Raw genomic sequence first — 15,355 nt, 5'->3', positions numbered from 1 at the left:
AGAGTGAGGTGTTTACACTCTACTGAAGTTTATGGTAGAATCCCAGCCAAGAGAAGCGGAAAGGACAAATTCCTGCATAATTATAGTTCTAAAGTTTATCATTAAGGGAACTGATTGGAAAGAACCCGAGCCGGATACCTCGAAGATCTCCTAAGATCTGAAGGATATACAAAAAACAGTTCAAGACTATGGACATAGGTTAATTTATATACCTATCAAACTAGAAACCTTGAGTTAGAAGGTTGACGAGATCCTTAAGATCATTCATCATCTACACAAGAACCTTACAGATCTAAAGACAGAAATGGCAAATCTGAAGAGAAACCAAAGGGAAAACACTGAGACATCTAAATCCAGACAAGAGCAAATCAAGGACGCCCTTTGGAACAGTTTCTCTTTTACACTAGAAGGGGAAGGCCATAGAGATTCCAAAGCCGAAGTCCAGAGAAGATCTGACTATCGCATCTATAAGATCTATAAAATAATGGAGGTGACGAGAGTAGATCTATCAGATCTACAAGAATTAGCAGTCTTTTTCCAACTCGTGATTGTGGACTTAGTCAATATCCAAATCAGTGAAGTCACTCTAGCACTATCCCCGCCGGAGGCAAATACATGTTCCAATGATTCTCCACAGGATCATTCGATGAGAGAGTGCGGATTTCCACACTAATGCTACTCCAACTTTTATAGCAACCAGGCTAAAAGAAAATCCAAGAAGAAATCCTAGAACAATGCCTAAAATTACACCTTGGGCGAGAACCATGCTCTAGCCCGTGCATCCATACAACGCTATACTTAACCTGGATATTATCAATTTTCAAAATACCGAGAAATTGATAGATGAATGGGTTGCAACCATAAAAATAGTGGCAACTACTTTAGAACTCGACAAAGAAAACTTCATAAAATTCGTGGAGATAAGCTTGGAGGGATCTGTGAAGATCCAATGGGATAATACCCCAAAAGATACCAAAGCCGCATCCTTGCCGGAGATTCAAAAGGCATGATCGTAGATCGACTAGAAAGACTCATCAAGATACACTTCATTGGAGATGGTTAGTTCGAAGAAAGTAGAGCACGTAAGGCTAGAGAATATGCACAAGCCCTTTTTAGCTTTGAATTAAGAAGTATTTGCGCAGTAGACGAATATATCTATTGGTTTTCCAAGTATTTCTTCCAAAGTGGAGTAGCAACAGAAGTATCAGCTCTAATGTTCTTTGCAAAAATGTGGAGTCCATGGAGGAAAAAAGTTGATCCAATCATACAAAGTACCTAAAGGACAACTAGATTCAGTTGCAAGGAGAATGTCTTTCCTTAAATACAAACTGAAGGATTGGTGTTATCAAGCATCTATTGTGATAATAATGATTTTTCAACTATTATAGGAGAATCAAATGAGCCAAGGAAGATGAGGAAGCAAAGTAGTGTCTCCTATCCTGGGAGTTCCAGAAGAACCTTTTCCCGACGAAAATCATGGTGTTCCAAGGCAAAAGTCAGATCATACAAATCTAGACAGAAAACAGGATCGACAAGGACTTCATCCCAAGGATCTAGATGAACAGATGCAAGATCTACAGGAAGAACCCCTACAAGAAGAACTTTCAGATGGGCTCATCCCGAACCAATCAAAGTTTCAAAGACTGTAATTGATGGATTTGCAGAGAAAAAGGACATATCTCTCCCGAGTGCCCGCAGAAACATAGTGAATTGAGAAAATTTGAAGCCATGGATAACATATTAGACGTAGTCTACTATGGCTATTTGGTACCCATTTAACAATTCGAAGATCTTCCGTCAGACGAAAGTGTCTATGAGGAGGAAATAGAGACTGATTCGAATGGATCTTCAACCGAGTCAGAATAATTATAACGAGGGAGATAGGCTTCAAATCTCTAAAAGCCTATCAGGATTCTTTTCAAGGATGACAGTGTCAAACAAAACTATGAAAAGAATCATGCGACAAGACTCCAATCTTAGCTCATATGATGGATTTAGGATTAGATGAACTCGGAAAGTCCTGAACCAGATAGGACTTAACCAAAAGAAGCATCACATAATCTATAAAGTAAGTTCAGGTGTCGTAGGACGAGAAAATGAAAGTATGATCTTGGGGTTAAGTTTCCTCAAATATCATAAACCATGAGTAAGAAAAGGTAACGACATGTAATTTAGTCTTGATGGTGTTACTATAAGGATTGAATAACGAGCCCTTTCTCTATATACATATATGTTGGTATGTTATATGATTAATATAAGATAGAGTATTTTGCAGCTTATATTGATTACGATCAGGGATTTGCACTTCAAAACCTGGAGTTTTCCCTAATGAAGCAAGGGAAAACTTACCCGTTATCGTAGGAAAAGATTTTTCACTAAAAATTCTAATTCTCAATAAGGAAATACGAGAAACCAAGATCATGATTGGAAGAGCATTTGGATCACCCTAGTTTAGGGTAAAAACACCTCCTATTTACTTTCATGATACAGGTATCGATGTTTGGATGTTAGAAGGGTCCAAACCATAGGATGTCAGAGAATGGTATGACTTTGGAGCTCTCGCTTCAGTTCATACTATGTCACCGAGTTTTCCAAAGATTTCAAAACTTTTGAAGTGGATTAGTGGGGCGATATTTGATTCATGGCAAAATAACTCCCACCTAAAGAGAGGCGATATTCTGGAAATTAAATTCGTATCAGTCGCTCTAGAAACTACAGGAAAAGGGTCTCATCCAGCATTTCGTTTTATGAAGTTGCAGAGGCCAGATATGGTGGCTTTCAATAAAATTAAAACTGCCTCAGGATAAGCTCCCTTGGTATCAGCTATTAGTAAAGACGATATCTCTACTAGAAGAGTTTGGGGATTATGGGTCTGTCTCACTGAGACGGACAAAGTCAACTATCCATTCAGAATATTTTCCAACAAAGTGAATAGATCATTCCTGTTAAATTTTATGACGAAAAAAAGCACTGAATTCGCAGAAAGCTTATTTGAGAAGAAGAGAATGCTAATCTGAAAAGATAAGCTATTAGCGACAAAGCCACAAGGATGAAGACATGCAACATGTTGCATGTTGGGCAATAGCATAACCATTTATACCATTGCTGTGAAAAACAAGAGAAGCTCCTGTTCGAAACAAAAATTTGGTCCCATAAAAATAAATTCGAACCAAACCAGAACAAGGTAAAAAGAAAGAATATTACAAAAAGAAGTAAAAATTAAAAAAATATAAAAAATCAAGAATAAAATTGTTGGCAGAAAACAACAAAAACCAACAGCAGCAGGAAAACCAGCTAGCAATCACATGGCCGACAAGCCATTATGACCAACAGCTGGAAAAGGACGCGGTAATGACGAACGCAGTGATGTCATCTGAAAGTAACAAGATGATAACAAACCCAATGACGTCGTCAAAAATAAGTTTAGAATTAGGAGTTAAAGTCCGCGGACGCCAATAAATAAGGATGCAATAAAGCAGATGGGGATCGTCAAAAATCTTCTCCAACTCTTCCAAAGCATAACATTTTGAATTCTTAGTCTTTGTATTTTTAAATTTCTTAGTTTATGGGGGGTTTCCCCAACGAGTCAAGTCCTCTATCATATGAGAGGCTAAACAGTTGTCTCCTCTAACGTAGGAATAATATCTATGTAATTTTCTATATATTTCTTTAATAAAAGTAAAGTTTCTGTTCAACTTATTTGTCCAAAATTCTATTAAGTCCCTATATTGGAGTCTCTTTTACGCCTAAGGTAGGAAACGAAATAGGGCTATGATGTTTGCTGCTGAAAGAGTCAAGTACTTGTGAACCAATTGTTGCAGTAATGTGGTCGGAGGAAGCCTGTAAAATCAAGAACTTGGAATATCCGAAAACAAAGCGGTCAAAATATGGTACAGATTTATGAGGGCTTAATTTATTTCGAAAGCATGTTGGGCCTAATTATGAGTATTATGGGTTGATTATTAAAGATAAGCAAGAAGATACGATTAAAATACCAAATACTGTTAAAATTCTGGAAAACTTTGGGACTATAGGTGTACTTTCATAGCCTATTTGTAGTCAAAATGCGGGCGGTCCAATTTTTATACGGAGGGGATTTTTTGAACTTTATTTTATATCACAAGGAGGGTAATTGATAATTTAATTTTCACAAATTTTTTTTGAACATTTCCATTATCACAGGGGAGATTCCTGAATTTTTTGCATAATTATTGTAACAATGATCACATCAATGTCGACTGGGATAATTATAATCTGTGCAAATAAAGATTTCGTACTGTAGAGCTTTGAAATCTCAATCTTAATAAAATTTTAGGGTAAATTGTAATAATATTTTATGAGGTTTGACATAATTACGAAAACAACTAATTGTTTGAAAAATTATCTATACCCTTGATTTTGATGGTTCTTTAACAATTAGTCTAATTCATTAGATTTTATCTTTTTTTGTGGTGAACCGACTAAAATACCCTTGTATATTAAGAATTATATATTTTTTTATTTTTTAATGGACTAAGTGGATTATTTTTTTGTAATTTTTAAAATTTTTCATGCATTCCTTTTGATTTTTTTAAAAACTTTTAACATTCATACCTCCATGTAAAGATTACATAATTTTTTCAAATATTATAGAGTATTTGTAATTTTTTAAAGAAAAAATATCCGTTATTATGTTAAATTTTAGAAAAAATCATTATAATTTATCCAAAATTTTATTATCATCTCGGTCTTATTCTAGGTTCTTTAATTGACTAGGACTCTAATTTTATGTGAGTCTTTTTCTACAAAATGATTATGTGAAAATAGAGAAAACAAGTTTTAGGAAAATGATTTTAGATAAATTGATTTTTGGGATAAAAATATAACAATAACTATTGTTATAATCTGTCCTTTCGAGATTCAGAGTATATAGGGAAAATATGAAAAAAAATAAATTGATAACACAACAAACATAAAGTTTTCGTAATCAAAGAATCTTTAGAAAAACTGCGAGAATCTTTTATCACATTTTGATATCATATATATATATATAAATGACAAATATCGATTCCAAAAATTAAAATAAATTGAAATTTAAGAGTATAAGCCATCAAGTGATAGAAGATTTGCTACCGAAAAAATACATATTCTTGTTTAGGAAAATTCTACTTTGAATCCGATTTGATTAAAATTGAACCAATCATACACTTGTGGTGTCATTGTTATACAGTTCAGGAAAAGTGACCGATCACAAAGCAAGTGTATAACATTGATTAGGTTCCGCCAAATGTAGTCTGGACAAAAAATTTTCTTCCTGTTTATTAGCATATTTGGAATCCCAGATTATCACTGAAGGAAGAACTAACTAATAAAAGCTTCATTCAAGTGAATGAATAACATTAAAACACTATTCTTAATCTGGAAAAATTCTTACTCAAATCAAGTTTGATCGAATCAAACAACCACATAACAGAAATGATATAGTTATCATGTGGTTAATCACTTTGTTGAACTAACCGCCAATCATACAACAAGTATGTTATACTTGTCGTAAAATTGATTAGATTTTATCAAACTCGATCGAGATCAGAATTTCCCAACTAACCTGCGCATGTAAGAGAGCAGAATTAAGACAACGCATGCAGGGCCGGAGTAAAATATGACAGAATACAACATGCATTAATTCTGGCATTATTGCCCAAATCCCACTCCAAAATGAGGTGCAACAGTTTGCATCCGATAATGTAAAAGAAGGTTCCAAGTACTTAATCAAGCACACAAATTCAAACAGAAAACGAAATGTTCCAGACTATCCGGCGGTAGCCAGCCGGATCAAAATATCAGCTTACGCAGGCTCCTCTTCTCCGGAAGCTCCACCATGTTGCCGACGCCTCAATCAATTGTATCCCCACCATCCACTTCCATCAATGTAGTGTCGCTGTTCTGGGATGCATTATTCATTACCCAATCATCCATCGGGCTGACCTCATTGGAAGCGATGTAGTCGGTCTTACCAGAAGCAAAGTTCTGTAGCTGCATGTTGTAACGAAGAAAAACGACATCTGTTGCCCGTTTCTGTTCTGCTTGGCTCCGTCCCTTTGTCAGCAATATCTCCGCCAGACTCCTCTTGAGCTGAAATTTTGAGGCACCATCGCACGTCTGGCTCAGAATTCGAATGGCTAGCTTCTGTAGCTCAGGACATTGTCCGCCGTACCTGGACCACCAAATTGCTGCAAGAAAGAGTTTACAGATTAGATGGTGGTAACTAGTTGGTGGAAATATGATATACATTAGATGTTAATGGGACCTGGAGAGATATTTGATCTCTTATCAACTGCAGATCCTATGCTGAAAGCATCCTTGGCTACTCGGTACTGTTCCAACTGGACAGTTATACGATCTTGAACATGCAGATCTTGGCTTGAGCGGACGATGCAGCAGAAGAGACCGGTGACGACTTCTGGATCGATATACACGTCGGTGGAATAGAAGAGATTTGGGTTCAGAAAGTAACCAGCAGAGTGAAGAGGGCTGTAGAGGAGCTCGTTCCAGACGTCGTCTATTGCTTTCCAAAATGGGGCGTACTGGTACTTCTTCTTCTTGAATTCCTCTTTAATCGTTTCCTTGGCCTGATCAATTGTTTCATATATATATCCCATTTGTTCCTTGTTTCCCATGTTCATCCAATCTATGACACGCACAAGCGGAATAGCTGCCTTCAGAACAGTTGTGGCCCCATTCCAGAACGTCCGATCTGCCAATATGTCAGCAGCGTTTTTCCCCTCTGCAGTCGAAGTTAAGGCTGAGCTCCTGGGATCAGAAGAGAGAAACAATGTCTTCAAGGTCTCCTTCTCGAGAACAATATTCTCGAGCGTTGAGAAAGGTTGCGTTGACCTTGTCTTGGACGCCACAAGTAAACCGTTTCCATCCGTCTGATCTTGAAGATGTTTCAGAACATCGGGATTGCTGTGTATGAACCTTGTGATGGTTTTTGCCTTTTCCAGTGTCTCCTTGATCAGATTGACACCAGTCAGTTTCTCCAGCATAAGTTCTATGCAGCAAGATGAGCTCACCGTCCAAAAAATCGGCCTGTATTTCTCCATTAGTTGCTTGCCGACTTCCTTCATGAAGGCTGAGGTTGAGTAAGTAATGATTTGAACAACACTGCTGATCCCAACCTCCATGAGAACTTTGTCAATGAACGACTGCATGGCATCCATGTTCCCAATACAATCAGAAATGTCAAACGAGCAAAGATAAACTGTGCCTTTCGGAGAGTCCACTAAAATATTAATCAGATGACGGCCCTTTGCATCTGTCCATCCATCTAGTAAGATGCTGCAACCAGTATCAGCCCAAGAATTTCTGATCTTCTTCACATATTCACGCATTTCTTTCACTGCATCCTTAAAGATCCAACCTCTCAACTCCTGACTGGTAGGAATCTGGTTCTTCGTCTGTCCAGAGCAAAGAGAAATCATACTCTGGAAGCTAGGCGAATGGACAGCATTGACATCTAGTCCATTCTCATAAATGAATCGACCAATGCGCTTTTTAGCATCATTTATCAATGAATCATCAGTGCCCGTAATAGATCCTTGTGGATTTTCCAGTCTCTTTATGAAAGATGGTGATCCTTCAACCCCACTGTTCGCCGATGAAGCACTCCTTCGACGCTTTCCAGTCCTGGATCCATATGTTTGAATTAATGCTGGCCTGGCCGCATCCATGTTAGAGCCTGAATCTTTGACAGCACGTTTTGACAATGAAAGTTTCTGCCACCGTGCGCGTTTCAACACTGAAGTTTCACTCGAGCCTGCCAAGGGGCATTTCATCCAACTCAAGTCTTTAGCAATTATATCACAATAAAAACACACAACCCTCTCGTTGAGCCAGTTCAAAAAGATTCAGATCATCAACATGCACTTGAATCGACACATTTGTTACGGATACCATAAAGTAATTTTTTGATTGTAAAAATAAATATGAATACAGAAGTTATATTATTATTGATTAGTGCCCTCGAATTCCTTTGTCTTTTAATATTGCTTTATATATAAGAAGCTCAAGTAGAAATACCACAAAATTCACTCAAAAGACATACAGTGCTAGGTGGGAACACTTACAGCGATAAACAATCTGTTCTTCGACAGCCTCTTCTCTTCAGAATGTCCACGGGCTTGTCTCTTATCAAGCTGTGATCTAAAGCAACATTTAACGAGAGAGTAAAAATGCTATAATAAAAAAGCAGGAAAACAAAAGTGAGTTACCAAGTTATATTCAAAATGTTTCACCACAGAATGCCGACAAATGAGAGACAAGTTCCCAAACTAAAAGAGGAGAGCTTTACAGTTGTCTATACAGTCCAAGCCAGACAGAGAATCACAGAAATAAAATTTTCATCTACTGCATCGTCGTGGATTACGTAACTAAATTTCAACGGCAAAAGAGTATCTATTGCAGAACCGTTAATCAATATAAGACAAAATTTCCAAACCAAACTAGGATAGGGAGAGGTTTAGTTTATTGTATACTTCCCGAACCAGATAGAGTATCAAGAGATAAAACTTCATCGACAACAACAGCCTGTTATTACACAACCAATCCCAGCAGCAAAAGCATATCTATTGTTGGATCCTTAACCAATAAATAGTAAGCAGTATTTATTAATGGCCCACATGGAAATCGGTACCTTGCACGTGCCGGTTCGCACATTTACCATCTGTCTATAGCTAGGGTAACGCAACGAGCAAGATTTCTCCAGTCAGAGATAGTTATCTTGAATGGGTGCAACACGTGCTTAATTTATGTAAGTCATTTATTTCGTTTGAACCTGACCAGAGAAAGCATTTCTTAGCAAGCACTAAGCCCTTCTTGAGAATTGCAGACTCCGCTAATGAAGACCTCTCTCAGCCTAAGCTTCCTCATGCTGGCTAATATCTAGCAATCAGTCTACGTAAAGGGTCGTTTCCATGCAAATGTAAGTAAATCTTCACAACCAAGATTCGGATAGCAATAAATACATGTTTGTCGTCTACTTGTATGTTTATGGAAAGTTCTAATAAATGAAGTACGCTGATCGCAAAGCCCTCTAGATCATTTATGGGCCATAAAGCCCTCAGTTAACAGAGTTGAAACAAACAACAGAAAACCGAAACATTGATCTTGATAGAGAAGACAACATATCAATATTAGATCACTCCATGAAAAATGTACATCGAAATTTTGCTCCAAAATTCAGAACTTCCCATGATGGTAACACGTCAAACAAATGATCAACATGTCTGGTACTTCTACCTTTCATTTTAACTAACAAGTCACCAGAGGTTCAATGTTATGCAATAGCATATCTTTCATGTACAAGTCAACAGGCCTACCACCCCCACCCACACACAGAAACACAAAGACAAACACACCCACACACACACATACACACACAAACACAAAGACAAACACACCCACACACACATTAATACACACACACAAAGACAAACACACCCACACACATTAATACACACACACACAAATTCCACCTCCCGAGGTTGACCCTTATTGAATCAAATACAACCTTTACCTGACCAAAGAGTTGATCCCTCTCCATCATATGGTTTGATGCCCAACAAGACTCACACAACTATTGCTCCGACACAAAAACCTCCTTTGTAAAACAAAAATCAGGGCAAAACATCATTTTTTTTAAAAAAGAAAATCAAAACCAAAAACAAAAAAAAAACCCAAAAAAAAAAAAGGATCTGCTTCAGAACCATAAACGGGAACTCCAAATTAAAAAAAAAATTAAAAAAAAAAGTGGAAGCTTTGGGTGGCATCAACACAGAAAAATGCAAGTAAAGGTTTCAGCCAATCCAAAGACTACAACTTTCTCACACACCCCTTGTCTTAAACTTTCGATTCAAAAAAAATCCCATCATTTGGAAAAAGCAAAGGAAATCAAACTCAACCACATTCCCAAGAACACAACTCTCTTACACTCCTACCTTCTTCATAAATTCCCACAACAAAATCAAGAAAACATGAACAAGCAAGGGATCAAAGCAAAAGAAAGAAGAAGAGAGTTCACCAGCTTTTCACCCAATGCATGCAGCCGTTTTGCTTTTGTGCTGAATGAGAAAGAAAATGAGAGGAAATTTTGGTGAAATAGAGTGTGAGTGTAGAGCAAATGCCAAGAGTTTTGGTGACAGTTCAGAGCGCAAACCCGAACTGACACGTGGTGGTCGGGGTTTTCCTTGCCTACCAGGCTCCGGACATTGCCGTTTCAAAAACCATGTAAAAATCTTGTCTCCTCTCCACGCTATAATTTTCTTTTCTTTTTTTATTCTTTTTAAATAGATGTCATAAATCCAATACTCACTGACACATAATTACTAATTTATTTTAATATTAGTTTTTAATTTATTGTAATAATAATTATTGAATTGAGATTATCGGTTCGAATCCAGTCGAACGTGTTGGTATTTTATATGAATATTTGTCTCATTTATATGACTTGTTGCAATTTATTTATCATTATTAGTAATTTTGATGCATCGATTGAGTTGTACAGCTTGTGCTATTACTATCGAGATTGAGTTATTATAAGTTATTTATATTTATTAATAAAAAATTGACATATACTAATTATTGGTAATTAAAATTTATAATAAATTATAACTGATTCACTTTAAAAGAAAAAAGTGTGTGAAATTCTTTTCTTTCTCTTTTTCTTTTTAAGTTTATCAAAAAGGAGTGTGTAAATAATCTTTTTGAAGACTTGTAGGAGTTATAATTAAAAATAAAATTATTAAAATAAGATGCAGATTGTAATATATTTGTATATATATTATGAATGTGATACTGACATGATTACATAAATTTTAATTTTCATATATTTAAATATTTTTTTACTATATATATATGTTAATAATAAAAAACATGGTCAACATTAAAGATTTGGATGAGTCAAATTCACAAAATATGAGGTCAATTTAATATATTATACTTTATGTTATAGTATAAATTATAAAAATATATATATAAAAAAAAGTGATCGATATTTGTGGTCAAAATTTCTTTGTGGATATTGTTCTTTAATTTCCAAGGTATTCATAATTAGAAATAATAATATTTCTAGTTACTTAAAGTTTTATATCTAAAGTGAATTTTAAAAAAATTGGTCGAGTTTAATTAGCACAATAAGCATTATTATCTTATTATTTGTATTGAAATAATTTAGAGAGATAATAATTTATCGATAAATTAATATTTATTTATTAAAAGAGAGATATTTTAAATTCAGCAAATTTAGTACATATGTATTGAAAATAAATGAATTCATATATGTTTCATTGATTATATTCATGAACCAATCAATTCTTTGTAACTAATTAAATATATTCATGTATAATATCAATTTATTGTATACAATTAACTATTATATTCATAAACGCACGTATCAATTCATTGAAATTACTTAAATACATGTTTATATTAATTCGTTGCACTTAAATAATTATTATAGCCAATTAAATATATTCATGCATGATGAATGAAACATACACTATATAAATCTCAATATAAAAATAAAATAATTCATAACACCCAACCATGTCTTCTCATCTAAAAGGCATCGCAAAATCGTCTATGAATGATCAAATGCGTAAACCATTACAGACTTCATATTTTAGCAAATTACCATAATATTTATAATTGTAATATTTATAAATTATTAATTTAGAGTTTTAATGGGACCTAATATTTATAAATGAATTTTTCGAAAAATTATTATTTTATTATCTTATCGAATTTGATGATTTTTTTTTACAAAGGCTCAAGTCGGGATCGAAAAATTTTATTATTTTAGAAAGTTTATTAATTTATAAAGTATTAATTTATGGAGGTTTTACTGTATATATAAAGTCTACAACGTTTGGCACTAAGTATGCATGTTAATATATATAACTCGAGGAAGATCCCTATCCGTGGCCTTGTTGTGTTTCGACTTGGTGTAGATGGTTGTCGGAAGCTAAACGTCGTGTCACCATAGCTAGTATGATATTTTCCTTTGAGGCCGTCGAAATCTACATTTATATCTAGATATATAATGTGTGTGTGTGTGTGTTTTTGGGGTGTCTATATATGAAGAGGTGATTAGGATTGTTGATGTAGAGGTTAGAGCATTGGAAGGTATATGGGAAAAAGGATGAGGCATATGGGATTTAGGAACAATTAGGTCATGTTTATATTACTATTATTATTATTATATATTAGGCTGGATATTTAAATTAGTTTAGCTTAATGCATCGTTTATAAAATTTAAAGTCGGCCCGCGATTGCTTGTATGGTCGGTTATTCACCTAACATGTTTGCAAGATACATGGTGGGATTCTTCCAGGAAGGAGAAACGGCGAGCTTTGTATGAAAGAAGAGGGCAGACGGCGGAGGGAGGGCGGTGGCGTGCGATCAAGAAGTAAGGAGCTATGATGGGCGTAGTGATGGTGTTGTTCGTGCAAGATCTTGCTATCAGGTAATACTCTCATATTTAATAAAAAAATATTTTTTAATTTGGATTTTCAATAAAATTCATATTATTAATTGAAGATAAAATATAATCTATTATATCATTGAAAAATGTCCAAAAATTCTTAAAAAATTGATAAGAGAAAAAAGAAAAAATAATATATATATATATATATATATATTTGTAGATAACAAATTTTAATCATTAATTTAAAAAGGAGAAGGAAAGAAAATTTTATTATGAATGGGTTGAGGTGATGCTTTGTGTTGCTTGTTGGCAAATTCGTCAAACTACTTTGTAATCTTGACTATAAAAAATGGTAGTAAACAAATGATCAGATTAACCATTAAAATTGTTCCAATTAAATTATGTATTATAAATAGATTACTTATTTATTTATTAAATTGTCCTAATTCTAAATAAAATTTTGAAATAATCTTAAGGCCCAAAATCCTCATGGCTTTATGGAATTAAATTATAAGATCATAATCATATTAAGATAATACTAAAATATAAAGATAATGCTCTAGTTCATAAATTAGTTATGGCTTAGATCAAAGTACTGAAATTTATAAATGAAAAGCAATAATAAAAGAGTCGATATGTCCGAGTGGTTAAGGAGACAGACTTGAAATCTGTTGGGCTTCGCCCGCGCAGGTTCGAACCCTGCTGTCGACTACGTTTACTCTCTTTTATTAACCCCAAAAAAAAAAAACTAATACTTACCTCAAACCTATTAAATAATATAGCGATAATTACGGGGCTAAATATTTTTTTATTACTAAAAAATAAATAAATTATATTAATATAATTTATTTAAATATAATAATAATAATATAACGAGTCGTGGTTCGAATTAAAAAATATTTTTTTTAAAAAAAATTGCCAAGTCGAGATTTAAAATCGCGACTTGGTGCCGTGATTTCAAATCATGACTTGACCATTTTTTTATTTTTTTTATTTTTTTTAATTTTATTTAATTAAATTTTCTATTAAATTAATTATATAAAATTATTTTTAACAACATATTAAAGTTAAAAAAATTATTATAGCGATAATTACGGGGCTAAATATTTTTTTATTACTAAAAAATAAATAAATTATATTAATATAATTTATTTAAATATAATAATAATAATATAATGAGTCGTGGTTCGAATTAAAAAATATTTTTTTTAAAAAAAATTGCCAAGTCGAGATTTAAAATCGCGACTTGGTGCCGTGATTTCAAATCATGACTTGACCATTTTTTTATTTTTTTTATTTTTTTTATTTTATTTAATTAAATTTTCTATTAAATTAATTATATAAAATTATTTTTAACAACATATTAAAGTTAAAAAAATTATAATATTAAAATTGTATTAACTTAAAAAATTACAATTAAGTATACAAATATAATAGTGTATAATTTTTTTATACAATTGTAAAAAATACAATGAACTATACAATTATTCTTAACAACCCGGTACAAGCACATTTGATTGTGTAGAAGAATTTCTTTGTTGGGCTTATTGCCTTGCACGCGTTTGCGCCCAATCCATCTCGTTGTGAATACGTGATGTTTGATTCGACCAGGGCGTGAAGAGATGCGAATAGTAGTGTCGTGGACCAATTCAAATCCCGATACATCCCAATAATATTCGGAATGCACAGGTTCAAATGACTTGGAACGTGTATTCTTGTAAGCCATTATATCTTAATAATCTTTCACCATTGATGCAACATTAATCATGTATGCAGCGCATACCTTTTGAGCGTGACTGCAAGAAATACCAAATTGAGTTCACTTGCTGCAAGAACATTCTCAGTTCGCAATTTTGACAACATGGGTATTGAGTCTATATCCACTATGACATATTGTAACAATCGAGGCGGACTGTTGGAACTGATGGTATTTGGTGACGGTATGGTGAAAAAAATTTATTGCCAACGCGTGAACATCTTATATGCAAAATCCGTCCACAGTTGGTTGTTGGCCAACATTACAGTACTTATTGCTAACCTCTCACGAAAATAATGGACAATTCGTTGAAGCATTATTTCAGCAACTGCTGTCAACGGTAGGCGGCGAGCCCCTTTCAATATTCCATTAATGCATTCCGGCATATTTTTCGTCAAAATGCCGCATCGCCATCCACCATCATGAGATGTTGTCCATTTTTTCTTGTTAATCTGGTCTAAATACTCAAACACGGCTAGTTTCTGGCTCTTTATCTCTTCCATAATTCGATTGAATTTTCTGATCAGATATTCAGAGCCAGCTCTCCAAAAAAGATCCTTCAACACAATATTTTTAAATTGACTGTTGAAATTGGAACACACATGCCTCAAACAATACCGGTGCACGCCGTTAGGTGGCACGAAATCCGAACTTTCACGTACAACTTTAATGATACCAGGATGAAGAAATAAGGCAGATATCACATCGTTCCCGTATAATATGTCTGCTCAATTATCTAAGAAACCACTTTTCCCAAGAAATCACTTTCACAAATATACTACAACGCCTTTGCTTCTTTTCTTCAATAATAGTTTGAATTTTTTTTTTGTAGTGTTTATTATATTCAAATTTTTGTACAAATGGATAGACGAGTAGTGTACGACCCTCATGATGGGACTTTATTATCTCAACAAGTCCAACATAGAGCAATGATATTGCCTAATGTGACCTAGATGTCCTACTACAGGCACGGCATGCGGATGGTACTTTCTGGACCCATTTTCAGCAAAATAATCTTTTTCATACGTGTACAACAAATGCTACACCAAATAGGATTTTATGCAGTTTAAAGATGCGGACGCCTTCAATTAAATTACCATCTCATCACTGCATTGGTGGAGAGGTGACGATCCGAAATA

At 34.2% G+C, this 15,355-nt stretch overlaps 1 protein-coding gene and 1 non-coding gene across 2 annotated transcripts; one reads left to right on the top strand and one right to left on the bottom strand.

Annotated features, from left to right (window-relative positions):
* Positions 5,855-10,155, bottom strand: LOC105161116. Its single transcript, XM_011078707.2, has 4 exons — positions 10,058-10,155; positions 8,106-8,181; positions 6,287-7,795; positions 5,855-6,209 (listed from the first exon to the last, which is right to left on the bottom strand). Exons 3-4 carry the CDS (start codon positions 7,707-7,709, stop codon positions 5,872-5,874), a joined length of 1,761 nt encoding a protein of 586 aa, XP_011077009.1. The 5' UTR covers positions 7,710-7,795; positions 8,106-8,181; positions 10,058-10,155; the 3' UTR covers positions 5,855-5,871.
* On the top strand, positions 13,090-13,171 carry TRNAS-UGA. Its single transcript has one exon. It is a non-coding gene; the product is annotated as a tRNA-Ser (tRNA).

Source organism: Sesamum indicum, linkage group LG4, assembly GCF_000512975.1.
Source record: "Sesamum indicum cultivar Zhongzhi No. 13 linkage group LG4, S_indicum_v1.0, whole genome shotgun sequence".
Classification (NCBI taxonomy): domain Eukaryota; kingdom Viridiplantae; phylum Streptophyta; class Magnoliopsida; order Lamiales; family Pedaliaceae; genus Sesamum; species Sesamum indicum.
Note: the sequence above shows the minus strand (reverse complement) of the source record. Positions and strands in the feature narration are given on the sequence as shown.

Excerpts from the sequence above, each read along its gene's own strand:
- LOC105161116 (XM_011078707.2), bottom strand. The coding sequence starts at position 7,709 with ATGGATGCGGCCAGGCCAGCATTAATTCAAACATATGGATCCAGGACT. Across the intron at positions 6,210-6,286 it reads GAGATCAAATATCTCTCCAG|CAATTTGGTGGTCCAGGTAC; the intron begins GTCCCATTAACA and ends TCTTTCTTGCAG.